This window comes from Pelodiscus sinensis, chromosome 11 (assembly GCF_049634645.1).
Source record: "Pelodiscus sinensis isolate JC-2024 chromosome 11, ASM4963464v1, whole genome shotgun sequence".
NCBI classification, from domain to species: Eukaryota; Metazoa; Chordata; order Testudines; family Trionychidae; genus Pelodiscus; species Pelodiscus sinensis.
The window spans coordinates 26022299-26047104 of NC_134721.1; the positions used below are offsets into that span (position 1 = coordinate 26022299).

At 46.1% G+C, this 24806-nt stretch overlaps 1 protein-coding gene across 3 annotated transcripts in view; it reads right to left on the minus strand.

The window, feature by feature from the left end:
- NCKIPSD (NCK interacting protein with SH3 domain) overlaps positions 1 to 24540 on the minus strand; it is a 100033-nt gene extending 75493 nt beyond the window's left edge. Inside the window, exon 1 of one of the 3 annotated variants that reach the window (XM_075938842.1) lies at positions 24290 to 24540. In XM_075938842.1, the coding sequence (XP_075794957.1) occupies positions 24290 to 24460 (171 nt within the window). In that variant the 5' untranslated portion in view covers positions 24461 to 24540. The remainder of the gene's footprint in view (positions 1 to 24289) is intronic. The other 2 variants (XM_075938841.1, XM_075938843.1) reach the window with 2 other exon arrangements.
- Between the last annotated feature and the right edge of the window lie 266 nt (positions 24541 to 24806).

A 24806-nucleotide genomic window follows, 5' to 3' on the forward strand; every position in this document is an offset into this window, starting at 1 on the left:
ATTTTTTCTACTGGCATTCCCTGATCCTTCCAAAGATGAGAAAGTCGAGTCTAGGTCTATCAGCAGTGCTACCAGTACTGAGACGGGCTCATCTTCCAAGCTAAAAAATCTCAGAGGAGCAGCTTTAATCTGTAGCTCAGCGTTTCTCAAACAGTGGGTTGTGACCCCCAGGAGAGTCGTGAGCAACTTCGGGGGGGGGGGAGATTTGGTTTTTCATTTGCGACCCCTCTCCCCCGGGCCGCGAAGAGTGGCAGGGTTGTGGAAGGCAGCCGCCAGCAAGCCACACAGCGTGGCTGGGGCTGCAGGACTCCAGGAGCGTAGCTCAGCTGCAGGAGGCGGCACGGCAGCGGGAGAGTGAGGCCGGAGCGGACGTGCAAGTGGTGGCTGGGAAACGGTTGGGGGATTGGGTTGGGGCATAGGACCTGGAGGTAAATAAGGGCACGTGGGGGTCAGAGGAAGAGGGGCGGGGGAAGCCCACTGAACGGACGGGGAGCGGAAAAGAAAGAGGCACAGAGGAGAAAGATTGGGGGAAGGAGCCTGCAGGGGGGAAGGGCGTTGAGGACCGCAAACTCCTTGAAGGAATCCCAGGAGGGCAAGGAATCTGGTGAGAAAGGGGAGAGGAGGCAACCCAGGGCAGTGAGGGGGGGGGGGGTGTCTCACAAATTCATTTAGCACTTTAGGTGGTATCACAAAGTTTGAGAACCCCTGCTGTAGTTTTAAAAAACAAGTAGTCCTACGGCACCTTAGAGACTAACCAAAATATATAGAATTATGGGTAAAACCCACTTCATCTGATTCGTGGATAAAACCCACTTTATCAGATGAAAGCTCATGGTTCTCGATATAGTTGGCTAATCTTTAAGGTGCCCCTGGACTATTCATTCCACCCACGCTTGTAGAGGGAATGGGTGAATGGGGTGAGGGTTAGGCCCATCAATGGGGGAAAGAGAGTGATGTGGGTCAGAAAGATAAAAATTCCTTCTGGAGCGGGTTAGGATTCTGGTGCTTTAAAAGGCGGAGTCTCACTGCTCTGCACCACCAAGGTCAATGCACTGGGACTCTTAATAAACTGGTGGTTTCTACTGAGGCTGTGACACTACTCCCTTTAACTGAGCAATCATCATCTGTACAAATGGGGTCACAGTCTTTGGCACCCAATGCTTTGTCTCTGTCAGTACTGTAATAGGGGATGTGGAGAATGGTACTAAAGAGGCCTTGCTTTTATATGCCTGCTGATCCTGACCACAAGAGATAGGAGATCTTAAGTCCCTGTGTCCTGGGCATAAGAACTTGGGTTACAAATCTGGAGTTCACATGCTTGCCACATTTGGCTAAGAAAGGAATGGCAAGTACCACTTTTAGCACAGATAAGAGCTTGTATGAGGAAACAGAGGCTGTGCTAGTGGTCACTGCTGACCAAAAAAATAACTAGGTGCAGGAAACAGAATTTTTAAAGCTCAGAACATTGGACATACTCTAAAACCTGCATCAGGGAGCAGAGGATTTCCTAGGGTGGAGATTTTAACTACCACATAAAAACTACTAACAATAGCAAATAACTATGCAAATATTAGAAATATTTACAGGAAAATCGCTGAAGTTTCAGTTCTAGAAATTCTAACTCAGACCATGTGCGAGTAAGAAGGAACTTGAGAAGTTTCTGCACTGACCCTTCAGGCCCTTGGTATGCAGCAGGATGAGAGCAAGGGAGCAGGCAAAGACCAACAGAGACACTATCTGCTAGAATTCTCGCGCCTCAGGTACATGGAGTACAGTATACAGAGGGACCAGTAACTAAAGAACAAAGTACTCACAGTGGGCTCTTCAATCTAGCAGGGAAAAGCGTAACATGCCCCAATGGTTGGAACTTCAAGCTAAACAAATTCAGAATGGAAATCAGGAGTAATTTTTTTTTTTTTTTTTTTTTTTTTTTAAGTGAGGGTATTGAGCCATTGGAACAAACATACCAAGGGTCACGGTGGATTCTCCATTATTGGTATTTTCAAAACCAAAAGTGGCTGTTTTTCTGAAAGATCTGCTCTATAATATTTTGGGGATGTTCTCTGGCCTGAGTTATGATGATCCGAGAGGTCTGTTCTTGTCTGGGCATCTAGGAAACTAAGATTTAATCATGAGATCTAGGATTCTAGCCAATTAATGACGACATTGTGGAGGAGGGGCTCAGATTAATGTGCAGCAACCACTTGACATTTCTGTCAACTGGAGTCCCATTAATCAACAAGGAGACCCTCTGACACACAAGCATTACCTGAGCTGCCATCTTGACTTCTGGGACCAGGATAAGATCCCTGCACAAGTCAATAAGCCCTTGAAGCAATATTTGCCCACATGCAGGAGCAAATTTTCAGAGAAAACATTAAAAGGGGACAACATCTGGGGTTTGGCATCGGACAGTGTCATATGGCACTTAAAGGTTCATCTTTAGGTCTAGAATTGCACTGTTTCAGTTCTCCACCATGCGTTCTTTAGGAAGCCATTACACCTGGGTCAGGCTAACAGCAATCCCTTGGTTTAAAAAGAAGTGAAGCTTCTAAGCCAGCATGTCAGAATTCATACAGCAAGATGAAATGTGGTCTACACATATAATAATCCCTGAAGCCTGCCCAAGTCACTCTGGGGAACTCTTACAAGAAACAGCTTAAGATCACACACAAGTATAGGCTTTCCAAATCTCATAGCTGGAAGCAATTTCCCTCCATCCCCCCACTCACTGGAGCACACAATATCATCCTTTGGATAACAGCCACACAATTCTCTCTAAATGCTTTTATCTCATGCCATCAAGATAATGAAGAAAATAAGCCTGAAATCAATTCCAACGAAGTCTGCAGTGTTGGGATTTGTTAATAAAGATGCTAGGGCAGACACACTTCATTAACAAATGACAGGTACTTTTTTGGGAAGCTGTTTTTATTTTATATATTTTTAATTGGTTTCTGTTATTTCCACTCCAGCTTATCTGATGAAGTGAGTTTTGCCCACGAAAGCTCATGACACTATACATTTTTGTTAGTCTCTAAGGTGCCATAGGACTACTCATTTTTAAAGTTACAGACTAACACAGCTACCCCTCTAAGATTTGTTTTTTAAAACTAGAAAGCGCCAAGGAACTCTGCTACCTTCAGACCAACTGGAAAAGAGCTCTCTGCTCCAATACCTTTGATTCTGCAAAGCTTAAGGAAGTCTGACTCCGAACTTATTTCCAACACACACACACACACACACACACACACACACTTCTTTATACACCATCCACACATGAATCACACAGTATCAGTGACTGCCATATCATGAGCTTTAATTTGATACTACACATGACACTTCTTACAGATGCATACTATGACAGTAGTGTGTTAGGTAGAGTAATTGTGTCAGGAGTGCACATAATGGTTTGTACTGTGGGGTTCTTAAGGTCACAATCTAGTATTTTGTTCTTTTACAAGAAAAAGTGACCCAGTTACCACATACAGCACGAAGTGAATACAAAATTAAGATGCACCTAACCCTCATCACTGCTGCAAGTTAATAAACCTTGGATTCAGGGCAACTAGCTTTCTCATGTAGCAACTAATGGCTCTTTGCTCAGAATACTATTGCATGCTACCATGGGGAGGAGAGGGCAGAGGGAAACACAGAGAAATAGATGCAGTAGCTAATGAATCATGTTTTCAGTCTCATTTCTATTCCTCCCACATGACAAGTCTCACACCATTTTGTAACAAAGGTTTTGCTGTGTGAAATAAATCAGGGAAAATGTGGTTTGGCAGGTCTCTTCCATAAAAGAGAAAGTTTGTATTTATTCAAGATACAGCAACAGCAGAAGTGAAATTGTGTTACTTTTGAATCTGATGCTTCTGCCATTATAAGAATGGTCAAACAATCAGGGTACATAGTGGTCAAAGTCAAAACAGTCCAAAGACTGAGCAAAATAATATAAAAAAAATTGAGAAAAAACTGCATTCATCTTCATCAATCTCTGAGGAAGCTGGTCTCACTCACCAGATCTCAATTAACACACACAGGAATACTTTCAACGCACATCTGGCATTTCAGAGTTCCCCCTACTCCTGAACTTGCTGAAAAGGAACATGGTTTTGATTCCTCCCATGGGGCTAGCTCTGCAACATCAGAAGTCATTTCCATCCAAAGAGAAGGTGGGCTTGAGCACTGATCAAACTCAGTTCTAAATTGAAAAACTGCATAGTTGACAATTTTGTACTGCAGGGGGAAAGAAGGTTGCACCAGTTGCTCAGGCTGGCTATCCACTGACAGAGCAATTAAGCAACGCAATGCATGCAAGGAGTAGAATTTGGTTCACATCCCCTCAGACTGCCTCAAGAAGCCACTTATGGGCGTCAAAACACTAAAAGATCCAGTTTCTCTGAATTTTAGCATTTGAAGTCTAGAAGCATTGTGAGCAGACCAGATCTCATGGTATTTTGATCCCACATAAGATTCTGAGACAGAGGTCTACAGCTACAAACACAAATTTCAAGATGTTCAGATTTATAGGAGTTCCTGCAAAGTCCTATTCACCAAGATGGCACTGTCCAGCTTTGTAGTCCCACAAAGACTTTTCCCCTAGGAGACCAAAAGGGTGCATAAGGAAGCTGTTCACAGCCATATATAGAAATCTTGGTCAATCCATTAGGAATGCAAAAGGTTAACTGATTACCTGGTAAGTAAGCAGTTAACCAACAGCCTGGCCGAGCTGGTTGTGCGGCAGGCAGGGAAGCTGATCCAGCCCAGACAGATGTGCCAGTTAACGCTTCGTGGGTAAGTGGTTAAGGATGTAAAAATGCAGTTTAAAAGGGGATAGGAGGACAGGCAGGGAGCTGCTTCTGGCCCCTACTGATTAATCAGAACTAATAAACCTCATCCATTAAGGGTGAGACTTACTGGTTAGCCAGTTAACGCTTTACATTGACCAAAGATTTCTATATACGTCATGGCCAGCCCAGCTGTGCAAGAGCAGCCCCCCTACCCACATCACTGAAGCAGAACCCTGCCAGGCTGGAGTAGACCTCCACCTGTGGGATCCCAGTTAACTAGTTAAACTTAACATTTAACCAGTTAACTTTTTAAACCAGGATTTTACATCCCTGCAGACCACACAGATCAGGACCCTATTTCAGAAGAATCCCAGCAGTCCTCAAGACAAACATAAAATATTTTCATGAGCTTTATCTAGGATTCTCACTTCTACTGATAACTGAGATTATGTAGACTGCAAATTTAGGTCAGATATTTGTATCTCCCCCAATTTATGGGTCAACAATGATGTAGAAAGTCCCGCTCACAGCCAAAAAAGAATGAATTCATCTCCAGTCCTATATGGGAAGAGAATAGATGGAAAAGGGAACTGAGCTTTTGCACCAAGTTTCATATTGCCTCTATGTGACATGATGATTACAGGGCTGGGAGTCAGGAACCCAAGTTCCAATCCCCGCCCCAACACTAACTTCCAGGGGAACCTTTGGTAAATCACCAAACTGTCACTTCTCTGCCCCAGTTTCCCCACTTGTAAAATGAGAATAAAATTTACCTAGTGTTATAAGCGTAGGTGTGAGGCTTACCATATTAGTATTTGTAAAATGCATTGAGGTTTTCAGATTACACTTAATTCAAAAGTTTGTGAAAGTGAAACTGGACAACATCTTAGCAAAGGGTTCAAATGGGGATTTCTGTATTGATTATCAAGTTTAGGGGAGGGACTGGGAAACATGCCAGACTCATCTTTCTCATTATATCTCTGCTGCTCCTTCAATCCCATCAATATAAACTCTTGGGAAAGATGCATTTACTTGCACAATTCTTCCTACTTTGCTCAATTACACAACTGTAATCTTCATCCACTTGCCAAGACTTGAAAGTGGCTACTCCTTCCCCTTTAGAAGTTAATTCTCATTGACTCCTGAAGAAGATGACAAAGCAATCCACATGCATACATTTAACAAATAATCCCAAATCCAACACACAACAAGAAGAATTGCAGTCTGTCACCCACCCTTGTTAGATCAGTTTCCTCCCTTCATGCTATACAGCATGTTTACTGCATTTGTTCAAAGCAGAGTCATTGCAGGCACAGAACATAGCAAGACATTTAATACACTGATTTGTCCTTTTCATATGTGTTCATTTTTTTTTAATTGTATCCTTTGGTATATATGGTTGTGACTATTTTCTTCCACTATTTGATCTGAGGAAGTGAGCCTGGCCCACGAAAGCTCATCATCTAATAAACCATCTTGTTAGTCTTTAAAGTGCTACATAGTCCTGCATTTTGCTTCAGCTACCCCTGTCATGGAGAAAGGTACTCTTCTCATAGCAATTAAACTAGACTGAAAAGGGCATTCCTATCCCTTTGAATTGACAAGGCACTTTGCAACAAACACTACTATAAATAATAGATCAGACATAAAACAGTGAAATACACTGATCTGGGGAAGATCTGTTACAGCCGGAGTACCAGTTGAGTGCCAAGCTGGAAGTGGACACACTTGGCCCTTGGCAACAGTAAGAAGTCTGCATTCAGAATGCATCTTGTAGTGTAAAACATTACACAACGGGAATGTCTACTGACAAAAAAGGTTTCAGAATAAGCACCTCCCCCACACCCTGTTTGGAACAACTATAGAGCGTGTGCATTGAGTTTAAAACCTTTGCACGTGTAACTCCACTAGAATCTGACACTCAAAATTTGGGATATGACATTGCTTATATAGAACCTTGTCTCAAGTTTAATTTTCTTGCAGACTACAGTGTGATGGTTCTGTGTTAAGGCTATTTGTATTTCTTTTTCTAATAATACCCCTTGTGGAATTGATCCTTTTACCACTGCCCAGACCAATAGCTCAGTTACTGAATACATAATCTTGTCTTGGAATAGCATAAAGTTAAAATCCTTCATCGGGGAATAAGCCAAGATGTTATTAAAAATTCTGTTTATATTCTTAGCTATACAGGGAAGGGAAGAGAAAGGCAAGGTTGTTTCTTGGAACAGAAGCAGATTCATGCGTTTTCCAAATTTCAGCATCAGACAAAGCTTACTTGATATTCTGGGATTTGATTCCCCCCCCCACGGGCACACAAATATACCTGTATTATGCAAGGATTGTCCTAAGATTAGCAATGGACTAAGATGCGGTATCTGGGACTAGTCTTGATTAGCTTACACTGTGCCTTATCAGTCAGCTGCAAACAGAAGAAAGTGTGCATATCTTCCTCCCTTCCCAATGAACTCCTTTCTAACTCCAAGCTGTTACTCCATCACCTTATTGCAGAGGGTCCTGTAGAGAACCACTAACGCTGCCACACAACCACTTCTCACTCAAACTAATCAATCATCCCAATATATATGACAAAGACATGAGTGATTAAAGGATTGGAAAACATGCCTTTAGTAATAGGCTCAAGAAACTCAATCTATTGATCCAAATAAAGAAGGTTAAGGTCATGACTTGATCAGATTTTAAATATCGACATGGAGAAGAGAAATTTGCTGATGAGTTCTTTAGTGTAGCAGAGAAAGGTATGCTAAGACCCAAAGGTTGGAAGTTGAAACTAGACAGATTGAGACTAGAAAAAGACATAGTTTTAGCAGTGAGGGTGATTAATTTTATCAAGGATTATGTGGATTTTCCATTATCAAAGTCCATTGGTACCTGTAAGTGGAGCATGTAGGTGGCCACCCACAAATCTTCAGGTGCTACCCAACTGATTGACTAACTGCCCACAGCAAGCACCATGGATTTCTATTGGTATTGAATGCCTGCACCTGCCTCAGTACACACAAAATTTATTCCACACACGGATGGAAAAAATTAGAGGGAACATTGCTCAAGTCATTAATGAGAACAGCAGACCCAAGAATTACCCTTGTGGTATGCTATTAGCTATGCCTTCCCACTTTGACAGTGCACCATTGATCACTATGCTTTGAGTATGGTCTTTCAACCAGTTGTACATACATTTTATAGTAATTTCACCTGGACCACATTTCCCTAGTTTGCTTGTTAGACTGGCTAAAACCTTACCAAAAAAATCAAGATAAGTCATGTCTACTGCTCCACCTCTCCCCACAACACTATGTCAGTAATTAAGTTGGTTTCACATGATTTGCTCTTGACAAATCCATTCTATCAATTCCTTATAAGCCTATTATCCTCAACATTGTTTAATAATTTGTTTAGTATCTTTAAGGTATCAAAGATAAGCTGACTGGTCTATAATCCTCTGGGTCCTCACTGACCTGCTTTTTAAAGACAGGTACTACATTTTAGGGATATTAAATATCAGTTCTCTCTTTACTACATTTACCCTTCTCCAGGCCTCTGGAAGCTCACTCATCTCCCATAAGTTCTCAAAGAGATTTTGCTAATGGTTCCAAGACTGTTTTAGATAATTCCTTAGGTAGCCTATGAAGAATTTCATCAAGCCTGTGAATCCGAATACATCTAAAGCATCTAAATATTCTTTCCCTCTTGTTGTGTTGACTATCTATTCACCATTAATGTTTTTAGCGGAGACTGAAGTAGGGATATAAGCAACTAGCCGACTATCTGATAGTCGCTTCCTGCCCTTGCTGCTTCTATCAGAGAAAGGCAGCAAGGGGGGAGCCTATCTCCACGGGAGGCAGGGCAGAGCAGGTAGAGGCACAGCAGGAAATGACAGGAGTGGAGACTGAATCAGTTTCCAGAAGAGCGCCTGTACATTTCAAAAGCAGAAGCCCTGCAGGGAGCGCAGGGCCAGTGGGGGACTCCCGCTGCCTCCCCGTCCCCCGTGGGGGCTTTTTTGAAATGTACCTCTTGCCACAGTTCAAAGGCAGAGGCGCACTTATCAACTAATTGAATAGTCAATAGAAATACCATCGACTATTCAAGTAGTTAATCTAAATTTAGACTGAAGCAAAACAAGCATTAAACAACTCAGGCTTCATCCGTTATTAGCTCTCCTTGCCCACTAGGTAGAGGGAAAGTGTAAGTATTCATCTCTCTTGCCCCTAAGGCCGTGGTCACCAACCTGTCAATCGCAATCGACTGGCTGATTACAAGGCCTCAACCAGTTGATCGCGAGGCGTTCCGGGCCCCCCATTTTCTCCCACCCCCAAGAAGCCCCACTACCTACCTCCAGCAACAATGGAGGTAGTGGCAGCTTCCAGCGGGGTAGATGGAAGTCCTGCTGCTGTGCGTCACTTCCAGGGGTTCCAGAAATGCACTGGCTGCTTCCTTGCCCCAGGTCTGCAGCGTGCCAGGAACTTACCAGGAGAATCCCCAGAGGCGCACGCTGGGACTTCCCTTCTCTTCGGGAAGGAGAAATCGGGCCTGGAGGGGGCATACGATGGGGGTTTCCCTGTACTGTGGGAGGCTCATGCAGCCCTGGAGGAGGTACGCAACGGGACTTCTTCCTCTGGAGGGAGTGCAGGTTTCCCTGTTCTGTGTGTGGTGGGAGGAGGGGAATCAAGCCCAGAGGGGGCGCGCGCCAGTGGCTTCCCTGCTCTGTGGGAGACACCCGCCAGCCCCAGAGGAGACATGTGACAGGACTTCTTCTTCCGTGGGGGACGCGGGGGTCGGCCCCAGAGAGGGCACGGGCTTCCCTTCTCCGCAAGAGGGGGGAGTCAGGCCCAGAAGGGGCGAGTGACAGGGGCTTCCCTGCTCCTTGAGAGGCACGCGCTGGACCCGGAGGAGGCATGTGACAGGGCTTCCCTCCTCTGTGGGGGTGGGGGGCGAAGGAGTCCTGGGAGGAGGTGGGTGCAGGGGACTCTCTGCCCCCACTGGCACCCCGTCCCCTGCCCCAGCACCCACTAGCACCCTTCCCCTGCACTATGACCCCTGCTCCCACCAGCACAGTTGGGGCTACATTAGTGAGGCTTGGGGGGGTTTTGGAGGAGGGTTTTTTTTTTTTGCATCTCACTTGTGTGGCCCCAACTGACTTTTCTGTGGGGTAGTGACCCCTGACTCAAAACAGGTTCCCTGCCCTTCTCATAAATAAAGACAATGCAGAAACTTTTTGTGTTTGACATAGTATTTTATTTACAAATGAGACCTGGTCAACAAACGCCCAATTGGGGCTAAGCCCCCATCTGGCCACAGCATCATAACACTCCTGCACTGTCCACCCAACCCTAGATCTGAGCCTATCATACACTGGAACCCCCTGCCCTGAGCCCCTCACATACACCAACAAAATTCCTGAACCCTCACATCCAGAAGTCTGTGGCTTGCTTAGTACCCCAACCCTCCATCTGACCCCACCACTGCCTGACCTGGAGCCCCCTTCCTGAGCCAGCATCCCTTTCTCCACCTCCTCCTGCATCCAGATTTCCTCCCAGAGCTTGCACACCTCACCCCTTCCCACATCCAAATCCCTCCATTCCCACCCCAGAGCCTACACATCCTGTCTCAACCCAGCAAGTGTATGGCTAGGCTGCGGGAGTTTCAGGATTCCAGAGATATCCCAGAAAAACTCTTTTGCATCCAGGAATGTGTTTGTTTGCTCTTCCACTAAAAAAAAAAAAAAAAAAAAAAAAAAAAAAAGCAAAACATGCTCTTTTGGTAACCCCTATATTTCTCTTTCCATGAGGAATAAGGGGGCTTCCAAAAGAAGGGGTTTTTCCTGACATTTGGTCCTGTCTAGATAGGCAAAATGTTGGAAAAACCTCTTCCTACAGAAGAATTGGAAAAAAAAGCAGCAGTATATGGATTGGGGATAGCCAGTAATGAAGAGGAGGAGTGATGGAGAGGAGGAGAATAGAGAGGGCGAGTGGGGCTTCATGGAAGGGGCAGGGTCTTGGGGGAAGGAAGATCTTGGCTTGTTCTGTCATTTAAAAAGTGATCTTGGGTGTAAAAAGGTTGGGGACCACTTCCCTAAGGTATGTGACAAGTGCTGGGCAAGAACTGCTGACTCAGGCCTCTGTCACACCAGCTGTCATTAAAGGAAGTAAAATGGAGCTGGCAACAGAAAGCCTGCCCCTAATATAGCTATATAAAAGGCTATATAAAAGGCTGGGAGGAAGGAAGGGAGGAGAGAGTGAGGGAGCAGAAGCAGCACGATAGCTCTTCTCTCTTGGGTACAGACATTAGAACCCAAGCTGTGTACAGTGAAAGGGAGGTGGAAGCATAACATGTAAAATAAGGGTGGAGAACTTCATGCTGGGGATCACTGACCCAGAGAAAAAAGTCAGTTGTGGGAGACATACAAGTTAGAAGTGCAAAAAACAAACCAACGAACAGTCCACCCTCATGGACCTGGCCGCCAACAGAGAAGCAAGGTGGCGGGGGGGGGGGGGGGGGGGGGGGAGGAGGAGACATTCACCTTGCTCCCCTCAAGCGCCTAGGGCCAACAAGCCCTCATAGGTGGAGCCAAAAATGGGTTCAGTACGTGGAAGAGGGCTGAGGTGGAGAGAATGTTCGTGTGCTGTGACACGTTTATATTTCTATACCTGATTTTGTAAGCAAGTTGTTTTTAAGGGAGATGGCACTTGAGATATGCAAGACAAACAAGATCCTTTAAAGGGGTACAGTAGTCCGAAAAGGTTGACAGTCACTGCTTTAACTGGTTTCAATGTAAAATCTCCATGTTTAGGCTATCACTTTGAGACTTCTGATGGTCCCTCCTGCCACCCATTTATGACCACTGTACACATTTACTAAGCATGTTCATAAATGCCTCTTGTTCAGGAGTAATGGGTATGTCTTGTGGGCCACGAACATAGATCATATACAGCAACCCACAGCACAGAAACAAGTTTCACTGGATTCAAAAAAGCTTAGTTATTTTTAATCAATATGCCATAAGTGAGGAGAACCTCTCACAGCAGTCAAACAAACAAAAAAGCTAAAGATCAATAGTGTATTTCTACTTTCATCATCATTCCAAACTGAAATATTCATGTTAAAACATTAAGTCTTTAGCTGCAGCAATTACAAAGGGTTATAATTCCCTTGACTGAGTAATTTACTTGCAAATAAAATTTCATCTCAAAGCATCAGCAGCCCTACACAATATCATCTCCGCTATCCTGACAGCCTGAAGAAATGCTGGTTTATTTCAGTTTATTGAGAGGACTTAAAATTGCAGAGCCAGCTGTAAATCACTATCAGCTGCTTATTCCCCAAAATAAAAATGTATTCTTAGCCTAAATGCTTTTTCAGGATCCCGATGGGTCAATGCCCTGATTAGGCTCTCTCCTCCATTAGAACCTCCACCATATCAGAAGATAGAAAAAATTATTCAAGTTCTACAGAAGTGTAAGAGATTTACAATACAGATTGCACTTATGTACATTTATCGGCACTGTTGAAGAATGAGTTGTTGTTCTTACAAGGGAACACTCTAGTTACATAGGGTGATACACTGTACTCACTGAACTCATTGTGAAAAGTCACAGCAGAGGACCAGAATGACACACAGTTGTTGCAGAGAGCCTTTATTAGGCAGAACTTTGCCACAACTGCTCTCGCTCCATGACCGCAGGAAGCGACCAGTACTTGCTGCATCTGAAAGAGTAAAAGCCTTACAGAGCTTCTGGTCAACTGTGCAACACTGAGCACTTCGTAACTTCGAGCTCTTATTGCTGTCACTCTCGTCTGCCACCTCCTCCTTAATTAGCTCAGCCATCTGACATACTTCACTGTTTAGATCAGTGGTTTTCAACCTGTGGTTCATAGATCACAGGTGACCCGCACACTATGTTTAAGGGGTCCATGAAAGGTGACTATACAAATAAAGTTTCGGAGCACAGAAAAGCATTTTGTTTTTCTGAGTAATCAAAAGGATGTGAATACTGGGGATGTTAAAATATTTTTCTGTAAATGTGTAGCCACTGAAATGTTCAGTGGTTACATGTTGACATGCAAGGGGAGGCAGCTCCCACCAGCTGCCTGCTCTTCCCCAACCCACCCACACGGGCAGCATGGGGAGGCAAGTAGCTTCATGGAAGCCAGTAACCCTCCTGCTCCTCTACCACCATGCTGATGCCACTAATAGAGAGGCAGCAATGCAGGGGGGCAAGTAGCTCCCCAGGAGCTGGTGCTTGCAGGGAGCCTGTTTAAAAGCCAGCTTCCCACGAGCACCAACTCTCACCTGTTTTCCCCCTGCTCTGCTGCCTGATACAGAGGCAACAGCATGGGACAAGGGGGCCTTGCGTGTAACTGTGAAAGTTCACTGATGAGCCTGGGCATGTAAGCTATCATATCCCAAGTGAATTCCCCACCCTACAGGTCAAAAGCTGGACGTGTTGTCATTATCTTAAAAGCTCTCAGTTCAGTGCCCTATTTCATGCCGCCTTAAAATATCATGCCAAGCATGTGCAATATTTATCACTGAATTCTGTTCAGTCAGTTTTCAGTCTAAGTCTTCTATGGTAAGGGCTCGCAGACGGGTGGTTGAATTTGCAGAGGCATCCACGCCTCCATTGAAAACGTTTTAACAGATCTGCACATCCAAATGAATGAAATTCACTGATTTAGAAAATAAGCTTTATGGGACAGGAACTGCCTTATTTTGCTTTTGTAACTCACCCAGAGCAATGGGGTCACAGGCAACGATTTATATAAACCCATAGTGCATGTGTTCCACCAATATTCAGGAACGTGGGCCCAACCCCACCAATGCTGGGGCTTATACTTTCAGAGCCATAATGAGGCAAGGCAGGGCCGAGGGGGAGGGGGAAGAGGAATGGAATGGGGGCAGGGAAGGGTGGAATGGGTATGGGCAGAGTGGAGAGGAACAGGCTTGTGCAAGGTTGCTTGCTGTTGCCAGAGCCAGGCCCCCGGCTCGACCCCCAGGTTGCCATGGACTCCACGTCTCCCTAAAGCACAGGACTCCACAAAGCAGGCAGTTGCCCCAGTCCATCCTATGGATGGGATGGCTTTGCTTGGAGTGGTTCTGGGCACCACCAAAAATTACCTGCACCTAGCCCCCATGAATGGAGTTCCAATCCCGCAATACAAATTAATAAAACAATGGGGAGTTTCAAGAATTACCTCAAGTTTACACCCTAAAGCAACCTGGGTCATATAGCTAACACTGTTATTCCTAGGTGTATAAATAAATAGCTAGTCCTTGTCTAAACATCACTAAAATACCATTCTCAATACTCTGCTCCAAGAACGAATTTTACAGATTGCTCACACATGGACTGCATGAAGTAGTATTTTAAATTAATCATGTTCCTGTGTACTCAGATATAAAAGGACAGGGTAAATAGCAGCCCAAGACACTCCTTAAACATTTTAGTTCTCTTGATCTGCCTTTCCAAATTAGGCAGTCCATATTGTTTCACCACCCTTCCCACACAAACACTGTCCTACTCACTATCTTACTTTGGTTGGTCTCTAGACCACCTATATTCCTGCTTTTAAAGATAGGGAAACACGAACCAAATGCAGTATACAAATTAGGGAGGGCTCAAATGATTTTGACAACTGTAGTGTAATATTTTCCATGCTATTTTTTATTCCCTTAATATAGCCATGCAGCAGCTCATTTGTTTCAGGACAAATGTTTCTTTCTAAAGTGGGAACTATCTCCACATCAAACTGCCACTTATTTTTGATAAATGCTGGTCCAGCAAAAGGAGGCCAGTGTTTTGCAAGACTGACATTATCTCCTCACCGTACCCAATGTGGTATTAATCACTTGTTTTTAATAATAAATTAGGGATTGGGGCAGCGTATAAACTGAGCCACACAGGCAAAGCAAAACTGAAGTTTAAGCATATGGTCGAAGATCAGAAAAAGACAGCTATTTCAAACTGCACAGCACTGGGAAAAGAGAGAAGCTTCTCTATTTTAAGTCCTGAGTAAAATATTTCATAAATTATGTGAAAGCCAAGTTGGGCCTCAGAGGCTCTGATTAAGGCACTGAGATCAAAGTGAGGCATAGCAGCTGCAAACAGGAAGCCCTTCTCCAATCTTGAGGCGCTAACCTTGCCTTCTCTAATAATTAGCTTAACAGAAAGTTGAGTGACTAGTCCCTTCTTACAGGAGGAAGCCATGTAACGTGGAACCGTCTCTCTCTCTCTGCCAGGAACTTTTGTCCTGAGAAAGAGGAAGGTTGATTATTCACAATCATAGAATCATAGAATCATAGGACTGGAAGGGACCTCGAGAGGTCATCGAGTCCAGCCCCCCGCCCTCAAGGCAGGACCAAGCTCCGTCTACACCATCCCTCACAGATGTCTATCTAACCTGTTCTTAAATATCTCAAGAGAGGGAGATTCCACCACCTCCCTTGGCAATTTATTCCAATATTTGACCACCCTGACAGGAATTTTTTCCTAATGTCCAATCTAAACCTCCCCTGCTGCACTTTAAGCCCATTACTCCTTGTCCTGTCCCTAGAAACCAAGAGGAACAAATTTTCTCCTTCCTCCTTGTGACACCCTTTTAGATATTTGAAAACCGCTATCATGTCCCCCCCTTAATCTTCTTTTTTCCAAACTAAACAAGCCCAGTTCATGAAGCCTGGCTTCATAGGTCATGTTCTCTAAACCTTTCATCATTCTTGTCACTCTTCTCTGTACTCTTTCCAATTTCTCCACATCTTTCTTGAAATGTGGTGCCCAGAACTGGACACAGTACTCCAGCTGAGGCCTAACTAGTGCAGAGTAGAGCGGCAGAATGACTTCACGAGTTTTGCTTACAACACACCTGTTGATACAACCTAGAATCATATTTGCTTTTTTTGCAACAGCATCACACTGTTGACTCATATTCAACTTGTGGTCCACTATGACCTCTAGATCCCTTTCCGCCATGCTCCTTCCTAGACAGCCATGGTATCACAATGGTCATTTTTCCACAAGTTCACTCCTTTTTACAAGGAAAAAACAAAAGTCCCAGAACAACAAAAGGGCATGTATTTACATTGAAAAGAGAACGAATTAAGATCACCTCTCTGGTAAACAGGGTCTCCCAAAGCTAAAGGAAAAACTAAGTCTATCTCTGCACAGTCAGTGCTTTAGATCCCTTTTATTTCCCATCTAGGCCCATCACTTTATTACCACACCTATAACATCAGTATCTAAGAGCCCTAGTCATGGATAGGATGTGAAAGTGTAGCCATGTACACATTCACAGTGACAAGCAGCCTCCAAGTAAGTGCAGGGAACCAGCTTAAAAGCCGGTTCTCCGTGCAAACCAGTCCCCAAGGAGCCACCTGTATCAGAGGCAGCAGTGTGGGGAAAGGGGGGGCAGACAGGAACCGCTTGCGCCCCACTGAAATTTTCAGCAGGTACATGGTTACTTAAGCTAGGGATGTTTGACAGCAGGTAACAGAACAGTCAACTAACAGCATGAATTCTTAGTGGTTATTCAACTATTCTACAGTCTCTGGGGATGGGGATGGTAGACAGTGCAACCTGGTCCCACTCCCGAGGAGCCCCCTGCCGCGCCACACGGCTGCCTTTGTATCAGTGTGGGATGCCAGGCGGGAACTGGTCCATGAGGGGAGCCAATTTAAAAACTAGCTCTCTTCGTGGACCAACTGCCTATTGCCCTGTGGTACAGAGGCAGCAACGCAGGGTGGCAGCAGGCCCTGTCCACAGGGGTCCGAGCTCCCCGCAGACAGAGGCTGCTGGAGAAAAGGGGGTGGGGGAGGCTGCTGCAAAGCAGCCTCTATCCGCTGCAAGTTGCTCCAGCAGCAGTCCCTGTTTGTGGGGGATCTGCTGAAGCTTCTGTCCGCGGGGAGCTCGGACCCCACGGGGAGCAGCCTCCCCTGGGCCTCCCTCCCCGACACTGCTGCTTCAGACAGAGGCAGCAATGTGGAGGGACAGGTAGCATCATGGAGTTGGTGCTGGAGGTGGGGGGGGAAGAAACTGACTTAAGTGCATTCCACCCAGCACCAGCTCCTGCTTCCCTGCACCTTGCTGCCTCTGATATAGAGACAGCAAGGGGGGGGAGAATGCAAGTAGTCAACTAGTTGATAATTCGATAAGACAAGATTTACCCATTAATCCAATTAACTGATACACCGTCCACTAATGCAGTCACTGCAAATCTACAGCAACAAGTCTATTATTTCAAGGGTATTCATGAGATAATGCCTGCCTGGAGAGTATGACCTGAAGTAGCAGATCCTAGTGGTCAATCAGATCCAGAATCTGGACACTAGCTTGGGGCCAATACCAGATACCTCTACAGCAAGATCTCTCATCCTTTTTGATATCATGGACTAGTTTGCTGCCTGCCTAACTATCACAGATATCTCAGGGTCACCACCGCTCTAGAGGAAAAACAGTAGCCCCTCCCTATAACAGTCTTGTCATTTCAGTCACATACTTAGCCAGCAACATGGGAAACCCCATGAGAGACTGACTGTCACAAAAGAGCCACGAGGATACAGGACTCAGAGATTGCAACACTAGTCCTCTTAACCAAGTGTCATCAGTAGTTCGTATCTTACTGGAACCTTCTGTTCTTCACCACACATAAGAACCCTCATAGTAACCTTCACAAGAAGGAGAGGAATTATTCCGTTTCAGAAAACAACAGAACAAAAAGGAACAGCCAGTAACTAAAGAATTCAGGTTACATATTAAGAGAAACGTTTTTAGAGTCAGTAGTTGGATAGTGGAAGCTCCCTGACTGCAGTGATATCAGGAAAGATTAGATAATATTTCACACGTATTTAGTCTCTCTGGTTGCTAAAATGCTTTTCAGTGTATACAAAATAGTATTTTTTACATGCAGTCAGCTCTGGGGTGGCAGGCAGTAATCATCTAGCACACAGTAACAATGCACAATAGTGAGATACAGGAGGGAAAAAATTAGCTAAGAACAGAAAGGCAAACCCTAACTTATGAAAAAAATCATCAGGAGAGATCATTAAAGTCTACACAGAGCAGACAAAAATCCTACCCTTTAAAGTCTCTCTTTAAGCCCAGTAATCTATAAACTGCATGGAATATATAAGGGCTCAGGTGGCCCTGCCAAGATTCAAACTTATCCCCAGGAACCTAGGTGTTTGAAACTTCATGCTTGAATCTCTGGCCACCAAGGCTAGGCAAGTATTAATAAGACAGCTAAAGCAACTATTCTCTTACAGTCAGCCTTGCAAACCGTAGCGGGTCAGATTCTATGTACCAAGTGGCCTTTTCTGGCCTTGTCGTCAACTGCATCGACCTCACTGATGGCAAGTAAGCAGCTTCTACTGTTGTGGTGGTACAATTCAGGTCTTCATAGGCTGGAAGCCGGAACTTGGAACAGTTCCAGATTCCCATTAAGTAATCACACATCTTAGCATTAGGATAGTAACATATGGGCTATTTAACCCAGTGAAAGGATCCTTGTTATTCGTTACACTCATCTTTCTCCTCTTTCACCAGCCAGCCACTCTCCTCCGTGACACAGAGAATAAAAACCCTGCTCCAGAGGAAGCTTTTAAATTGAAATTTTTACTACTTCGTAAAAAACTTCAAAAGGCTCATCTTCTGTAATGAATGACTGTCTCGGACTGAAAAGCCAGACTCCAATTTAATCTCCATATTCTTCTGCCATTCAGAAACCACTTCAGTGTCACTCATGTCGTTTGTGATGAAAAACTAAACCTTCTGCCAATTGGCTCCTTCCCATTTAATCAGAAAATACCAAGCTTTTGTGTTGATGATTTCACTACAACAGCATCTGCCTGGCATTAGCTATTAGCAGCACTTGTCTCTGCTATGTCAGTAACTCAAGGCAATTATTTTGTGCCATTACTGGACAGCTCAGTGTCAGGTGTAGATTCTCACTTGTTTGATCAGCAGCACCTGTTAGCTTTCTAGTTTGTTAGTTTTGCTTGCAAATATTGCTATTTCAGAGTCTGCCAGCACATCTCTATTTGCAGTTTAGTGCTCAGCCAAGACTTCATACAAAGTCTAAATTCAAGCAAGCAATTACTTTTGCTTCAAATTCTGTGCTTGCTCTAAGGCAAAAAGTAGGAGGCGGCCCATGTTCTTTCCCCCAAGCTTGTTCTACACTTAAAATTTATACCAACAAATCTATGCTGGTTAGAAGAGGGGTTTATTTCTTTAACCAGAAAAGCTATACCAGTATACACCCTGACACGCATGCAGTTTATACTGGCAAAAACATGCTTTTGTCCACATAGCTCATCTGTCTTGGTGAACTGGTATAAACTGTGTCAGCAGGAACATGTTTATTCCAGTATAAGCTACATCTTATGCTGGAATGGTTTGCCAAATACATAGCCCCTCAATCTGAAACAAATATTCACCATCAACTTCACACCCCGTAACAGAAACACTAAGCCAGAAACCAATGCCAACAACCACCCCATTACCAACTGTCCATATCTACCCTAGTTACCCCATCATAAGACCTCACCACATCAGCTATACCAGCAAGGCTTTGTTCACTTGCATATCTAATATATGTGCTATCATGTGCCAGCAATGCCCTTCTACCATGTACCTTGGACAAATTGGACTGCCTTTACACCAGGGGTGGGCAAAATGGCCTCTGTGGGCCAGGTGCGGGCCAATCAGGCATGAAGCTTTCTTTGCTCTGCCCCCGCCCTGAGAGCAGCATGCAGCGCTTCGCGTGCTCCTCCACCCCGAAGCCTCCTCCCACCCTACTAGGAGCATGCGGCGCTTTGAAGCACCACGCTGCTCACAAGGCAGGGGCAGAGCGAAGAAGGCTGGGGGCGGGGGGCAAGAACTATCTGGCCTGGGGGTGGGGGAGCATGCAAAGCCTCCTTCAGTATAGGGGCACATGGTGCTTTGAAGCATCAGGCGCTGCTTGGGGGGGGGGGGGGGAGAAGAGAGCAGAGGAGGCTTTGCGCACTCCCCCGTCCGCAAGCCCTAATTGGCCTAGGGGCAGGGGAGCGAGGAAAGTCTCCTCCCATATCCCAAGTCACCATCTTCTCCTGCCGCAGGTCACCAAGCAAACCCTCTGTACTCCCTCTCCCCACCTCCTCCAGGTCACAACTCCTTCCCAGACCCTGCACTCCCTCATACATGCCTCCCCCAGGCTAAAATTCTCCCTCTCCTGCACTCAAACCCCCTCCCGGGTCCTGCACCACACTCCATCTCCCCACCCCACAGCACAACCCCCTCCTTCACCTAAACTCCCTTTCAGACCTCACACGGTTTCCTGCACCCCCAGTTCCCTACCCCAAGCTCCCTTCTACACCCAACCTCTGTCCCAGACTCCACATACCCCCCACAGAAATGCGGCCCTTGACCTCTTAAAATCTTGGAGCGATACCCCAATCCAATTGCCCACCTGTGGGTAAACCACTTAAATGGGAGCAAGAGGATGGGGGCTACTCTAGCTAGGCTAGAACACCCCTAGCTCCACTGTGCTAGCCAGGCTGGTTAACTGTAATTGGTAAGCATCACCTGGTAAAAGTGACACTTATCAGTTAACAGATTAACTGGTTAACCATTCACATCCCTATATCCTTTTTTATGAGATTCCTCTGGGAAGCAATAGCAATAAGATGTTTACTTATTTTGACTGTGATTGTTGGAACATGGACTGCTTACCAATAACTTGACTGCACTATAAATGATCCTACTGACTTGTTTGCAACGGTCCATTGCTGACATGCTCTCTTTGCCTGCTCAGTACACCCTGTCACTAATTGTTAGCTTCATTATTCTTGTAGTGCTCGTAGTGACATTAATTACTTCTCTGTTTAATTAGCATCAAACTTATTAAATAGAGAGGTGGTGTATCTTGTTTGCATTCTTGTCGCTATCAGTCCATTCAACTGTCTAAAGCAAGGCTTAAGTCACAAAAAGGTTTTTCCATATCAGGTCTACTTAGTTTACTAATAAAAGCAAATTTTGACTCCAGACAGAACTGAAAAGCTGACCTCAAAGCACTCTGAAATCACTTAATGAGATGCAGTCAATGTAACTAAGCACTGATATAATTACAGAGCAGTTATTTGAATTCTCATCTGCCTCATGCACGTATGATCACAAGTCAAGTTCTGGTTCCAGAACCTTTATTGTCAAATAACATGGAGCTTTTCTGCCACCTCTGTATTTCCTGGTAACAGGTTAAAATAGCAGTTTGGAAAGTCATGTTTGAACTAAAGGAGAATAAATATGAAGTACCAGAATCTATTTTCATAACATGTCATAACCCTGCTTTCACATTCATTTTAATATTTGTGATTAATATACTATCTCTATAACCATTCTAACCATCTTTAATGCAACCCGTGGCTTGAAAGTACTTCAGTGTGAAAGCAAAATAGAAGGGCAAAAAGGAAGAGAGAGGTTTTCAGATGAGATTTTAAACTACAGTGCTTGAGGCAAAGAAATACAGGAAGATTGCTCCAGAAGGCAGGAGTTGCAGTGAATATGACTTCTGCACCAACCACAGTGAAACTTTGTGGAGGGACAAAAAGGAGGCATGGCACTACTAGATGAGCAGATGAAGCAAGAGAATGGAGAAAAAAATTGCACAAGTAGTACATTCACTCAAGTCCACAGATTATTTTAAAAATATATTGTTTTAATTACAACTTCAGCTTTGTAAGTGCTATGAAATATTTCAGCACCTGATTCTTACATGAATACAGGCAGTCCCCGAGTTACGCGGATCCGACTTATGTCGGATCCGCACTTACGAACGGGGCTCTCTCGCCCCGGAGCTCGCAGGCAGCGGGACCACCCAGAGCGCAGCGGTCCCGCCACCTTGACCTCCAGGGTGAGAAAAGCTGCTCCAGGTGCCCCTGGTCTGCTGGGGACCGTCTCCAGCAGACCAGGGACACCTGGAGCAAAGCCGGAGAGGCGGAGGGGTCCCGCGCCTCTGAGGCTTTGACAGAGCAAAGCCTCAGAGGCGCGGCACCCCGCCGCCGCTGCGGCTTTGCTCCGGGTGTCCCTGGTCTGCTGGGGGGGGGGGCGGGGGAGGAACGCAGCTAGTGGCCTCCCCCCCACCCTCTCCAGCAGACCAGGGAGACGTGGAGCAAAGCCCCAGGCCTGTGGTAGAGCAGGTGAGGCGCTGCCGGTTGGTCCCGCAGCACCGCTCCTTGGCGCTACTGGACCAACCGGGCAGCACCCCAGCTGCTCTGCCCCAGGAGTCCTGATTCAGCCGCTGCTGATCAGTTTCAGCAGCGGCTGAATCAGGACACCTGGGGCAGAGCAGCTGGGGTGCTGCTGGGTTGGTCCAGTAGTGCCGAGGAGCGGCGGCGCTACTGGACCAACCCAGCAGCACCCCAGCTGCTCTGCCCCAGGCATCCTCAAGTCAGCCGCTGCTGAAACTGACCAGTGGCTGACTACAGGAAGCCCCTGCTCCGGGCTTCCTGGAATCAGCTGCTGATCAGTTTCAGCAGCAGCTGACTTGGGGATGCCTGAGGTTCTTAAGTTGAATCTGTATGTAAGTCAGAACTGGCGTCCAGATTCAGCCGCTGTTGTAACTGATCAGTTTCAGCAGCGGCTGAATCTGGACGCCAGTTCCGACTTACATACAGATTCAACTTAAGAACAAACCTACAGTCCCTATCTTGTACGTAACCCGGGGACTGCCTGTAATCCAATTGAAGTCCGACTATTGTCATGAATAGGAGTTGCAGGATAGGATCCTTACTCAAGTACAAAGGTCTAATCTTAGAGTCACACTGGCAGACCAGGTGCCAGCTCTTGTCAAAGCTATAGGCATCAAATTCATAACACAGTCATAGCTGGAAACCAGACCAGTTCCCCTGTACATTCGTAATAACTCAAGATAGGCATCAGACTTATAAGAATGTGATTAAACTCTATGAAATGCTTGTAAATTGCTGCATGCATTAACTTCTCGTAATCTCTATATCCCACGTTATCCAGTGAAATGCAAGTTTTTGTTCTACAGCACCTACAAAAATGTATGGGTTTTCCCTGCTGTTGTGATTACTGCATGAGCTCTCATCATTCTGACTCCTATTAGGGTTGGAAGAGTCTGTCCTCTTATTTTCTATAATTACTAATGTCACTGACTTGACTATAATTACTGCCACTATCATTACAGCTGGTTGTTCTGGCTTCTCCCACATCAGTGCTGGGACAGGCCTGTTATTAGCCCCCATATTATTCTAACTGTTAGTGAAATGTGTGTGACTGATCTGCTGCTAAACATTCTCACTTATACACAGCAGAAGCTACAAATAGCCATTTTCAAAGCAATTCTCTGCACATTTGCTCTAACATACAGATTGTGACAATAACTGCTTAATATAGAAGCAATACTTAATGGTAAATTCAGACATTAAAAGCAGCACATAGCCTATCATCCACTGACTCAACCTCGGGGAGTCGACCAACTATACATCTAGTCTCACTAGTGCAGGCCATGTGAACTTTTCCTTTTCCCCCTCATACTCTCATGAGAGCAGAGGATACAGAACCAGCATATAACTTCTTCCATACCGATACCCCCAACTCCCTTGTCTTCTAACCCATTATATGTAGGGGCCAACATATAACTTATGTCCTTGGAGTAAAGCTCCATGTTTCTTCTCTATGGTCCTGACCTACAGAAGTTTAGTGCATAACTTGCATCACCAGGTCAGTGTTTCCTGGTCCTTGGCAACCAAAACACCCAAACTGTCACCTCAGCAAATGGTAAGACGACAGTGGACCTCTCAGGCAGTGGTCCTCATACTTGGCTTAACCTCATTATCCTCTACAGCTGCAGACAGGAGTGGTTGCATCTCCTCTGCACAGATCCAGCTGATTCAAGAACTTCATGACTATAATTTGGACATCCTCTGTGTGGGACAGAAAGCTTGTGCATAGACCGTGTTACTAGCACAGCACCCCATGACTTGTTACTTTCTGAGGAAAGAGGCTAAAAAGTAGCTGGTTCCCAGAATAGATGCCCTCTAAAGACTGCACTACAGAACTTCAGTCAGTCTCTGTAGTACAGTCTCTCTGTTATTAGCGTTAAGCCTCATCCTACAAAGAGGCCACGTTTCATCCTCTGGCATGCCACAGCCAGGATAATGCCCATCCCTAAACGCCCAACTGATTGGCTGCAGCCATTTTAGAAGAGGGCCCCCAAAACCCAGCCTGTGCTCTCTCCCCCCCTAGCCCCCCCAACCCAGCCTGTCCTCTCTCCCCCCCTAGCCCCCCCAACCCAGCCTGTCCTCTCTCCCCCCCTAGCCCCCCCAACCCAGCCTGTCCTCTCTCCCCCCCTAGCCCCCCCAACCTGTCCTCTCCTTCTCGCCCCGGCAGCCCATCCCCCATTCCAACCCGCCCAGCCCCCCGGGCCGGCTTTGCCCTAGGACGGGGCGCCGAGCCCGCCTCGCAGCCCACGTGCCCGGCTCTGACCTGCAGCCGCTGCAGGTAGGAGGCCGGCGCGTAGCCCGTCTCGCCGGAGCCCGCGCGGGTCACCAGCCACCAGTGCTGGTTGCTGCGCTCCAGCAGCAGGAAGGTCTCCCCGGCGGCGAGGGGCAGCGAGTTGGGCTCGGCGGAGCGGAAGCTGTACAGGGCCCGGTACATGGTGGCGGCTCAGCCCGGCCCTGCAGGTGCCGGCTCCCGATGTCAACACGGCCCCACCCACCAGCGTGCTGCGTCATCTGGTCGGTCGACGTCACCGCGTGGCCCCGCCTCCTGGTTTGGCCAGTCTGTTGGGCGTGAGCGCCCCCTGCTGGGTCGGCTGCCCCCAGCATGGCCCCGCCTCCGCACACGGGTCAGCCCCGCCCCCAACCCCTTCTGCGGGAGGCAGCGGCTGCACCCGCGTGTTCCTCAGGCCTGCGTGGCCCCCCCGCAGGGGGCTTCCCCTCCCCTTGCTCCTGGCTTCTATCCCTCCCACTTGGGGCAGCCCCTCCACCCGTGTGACTCCTGC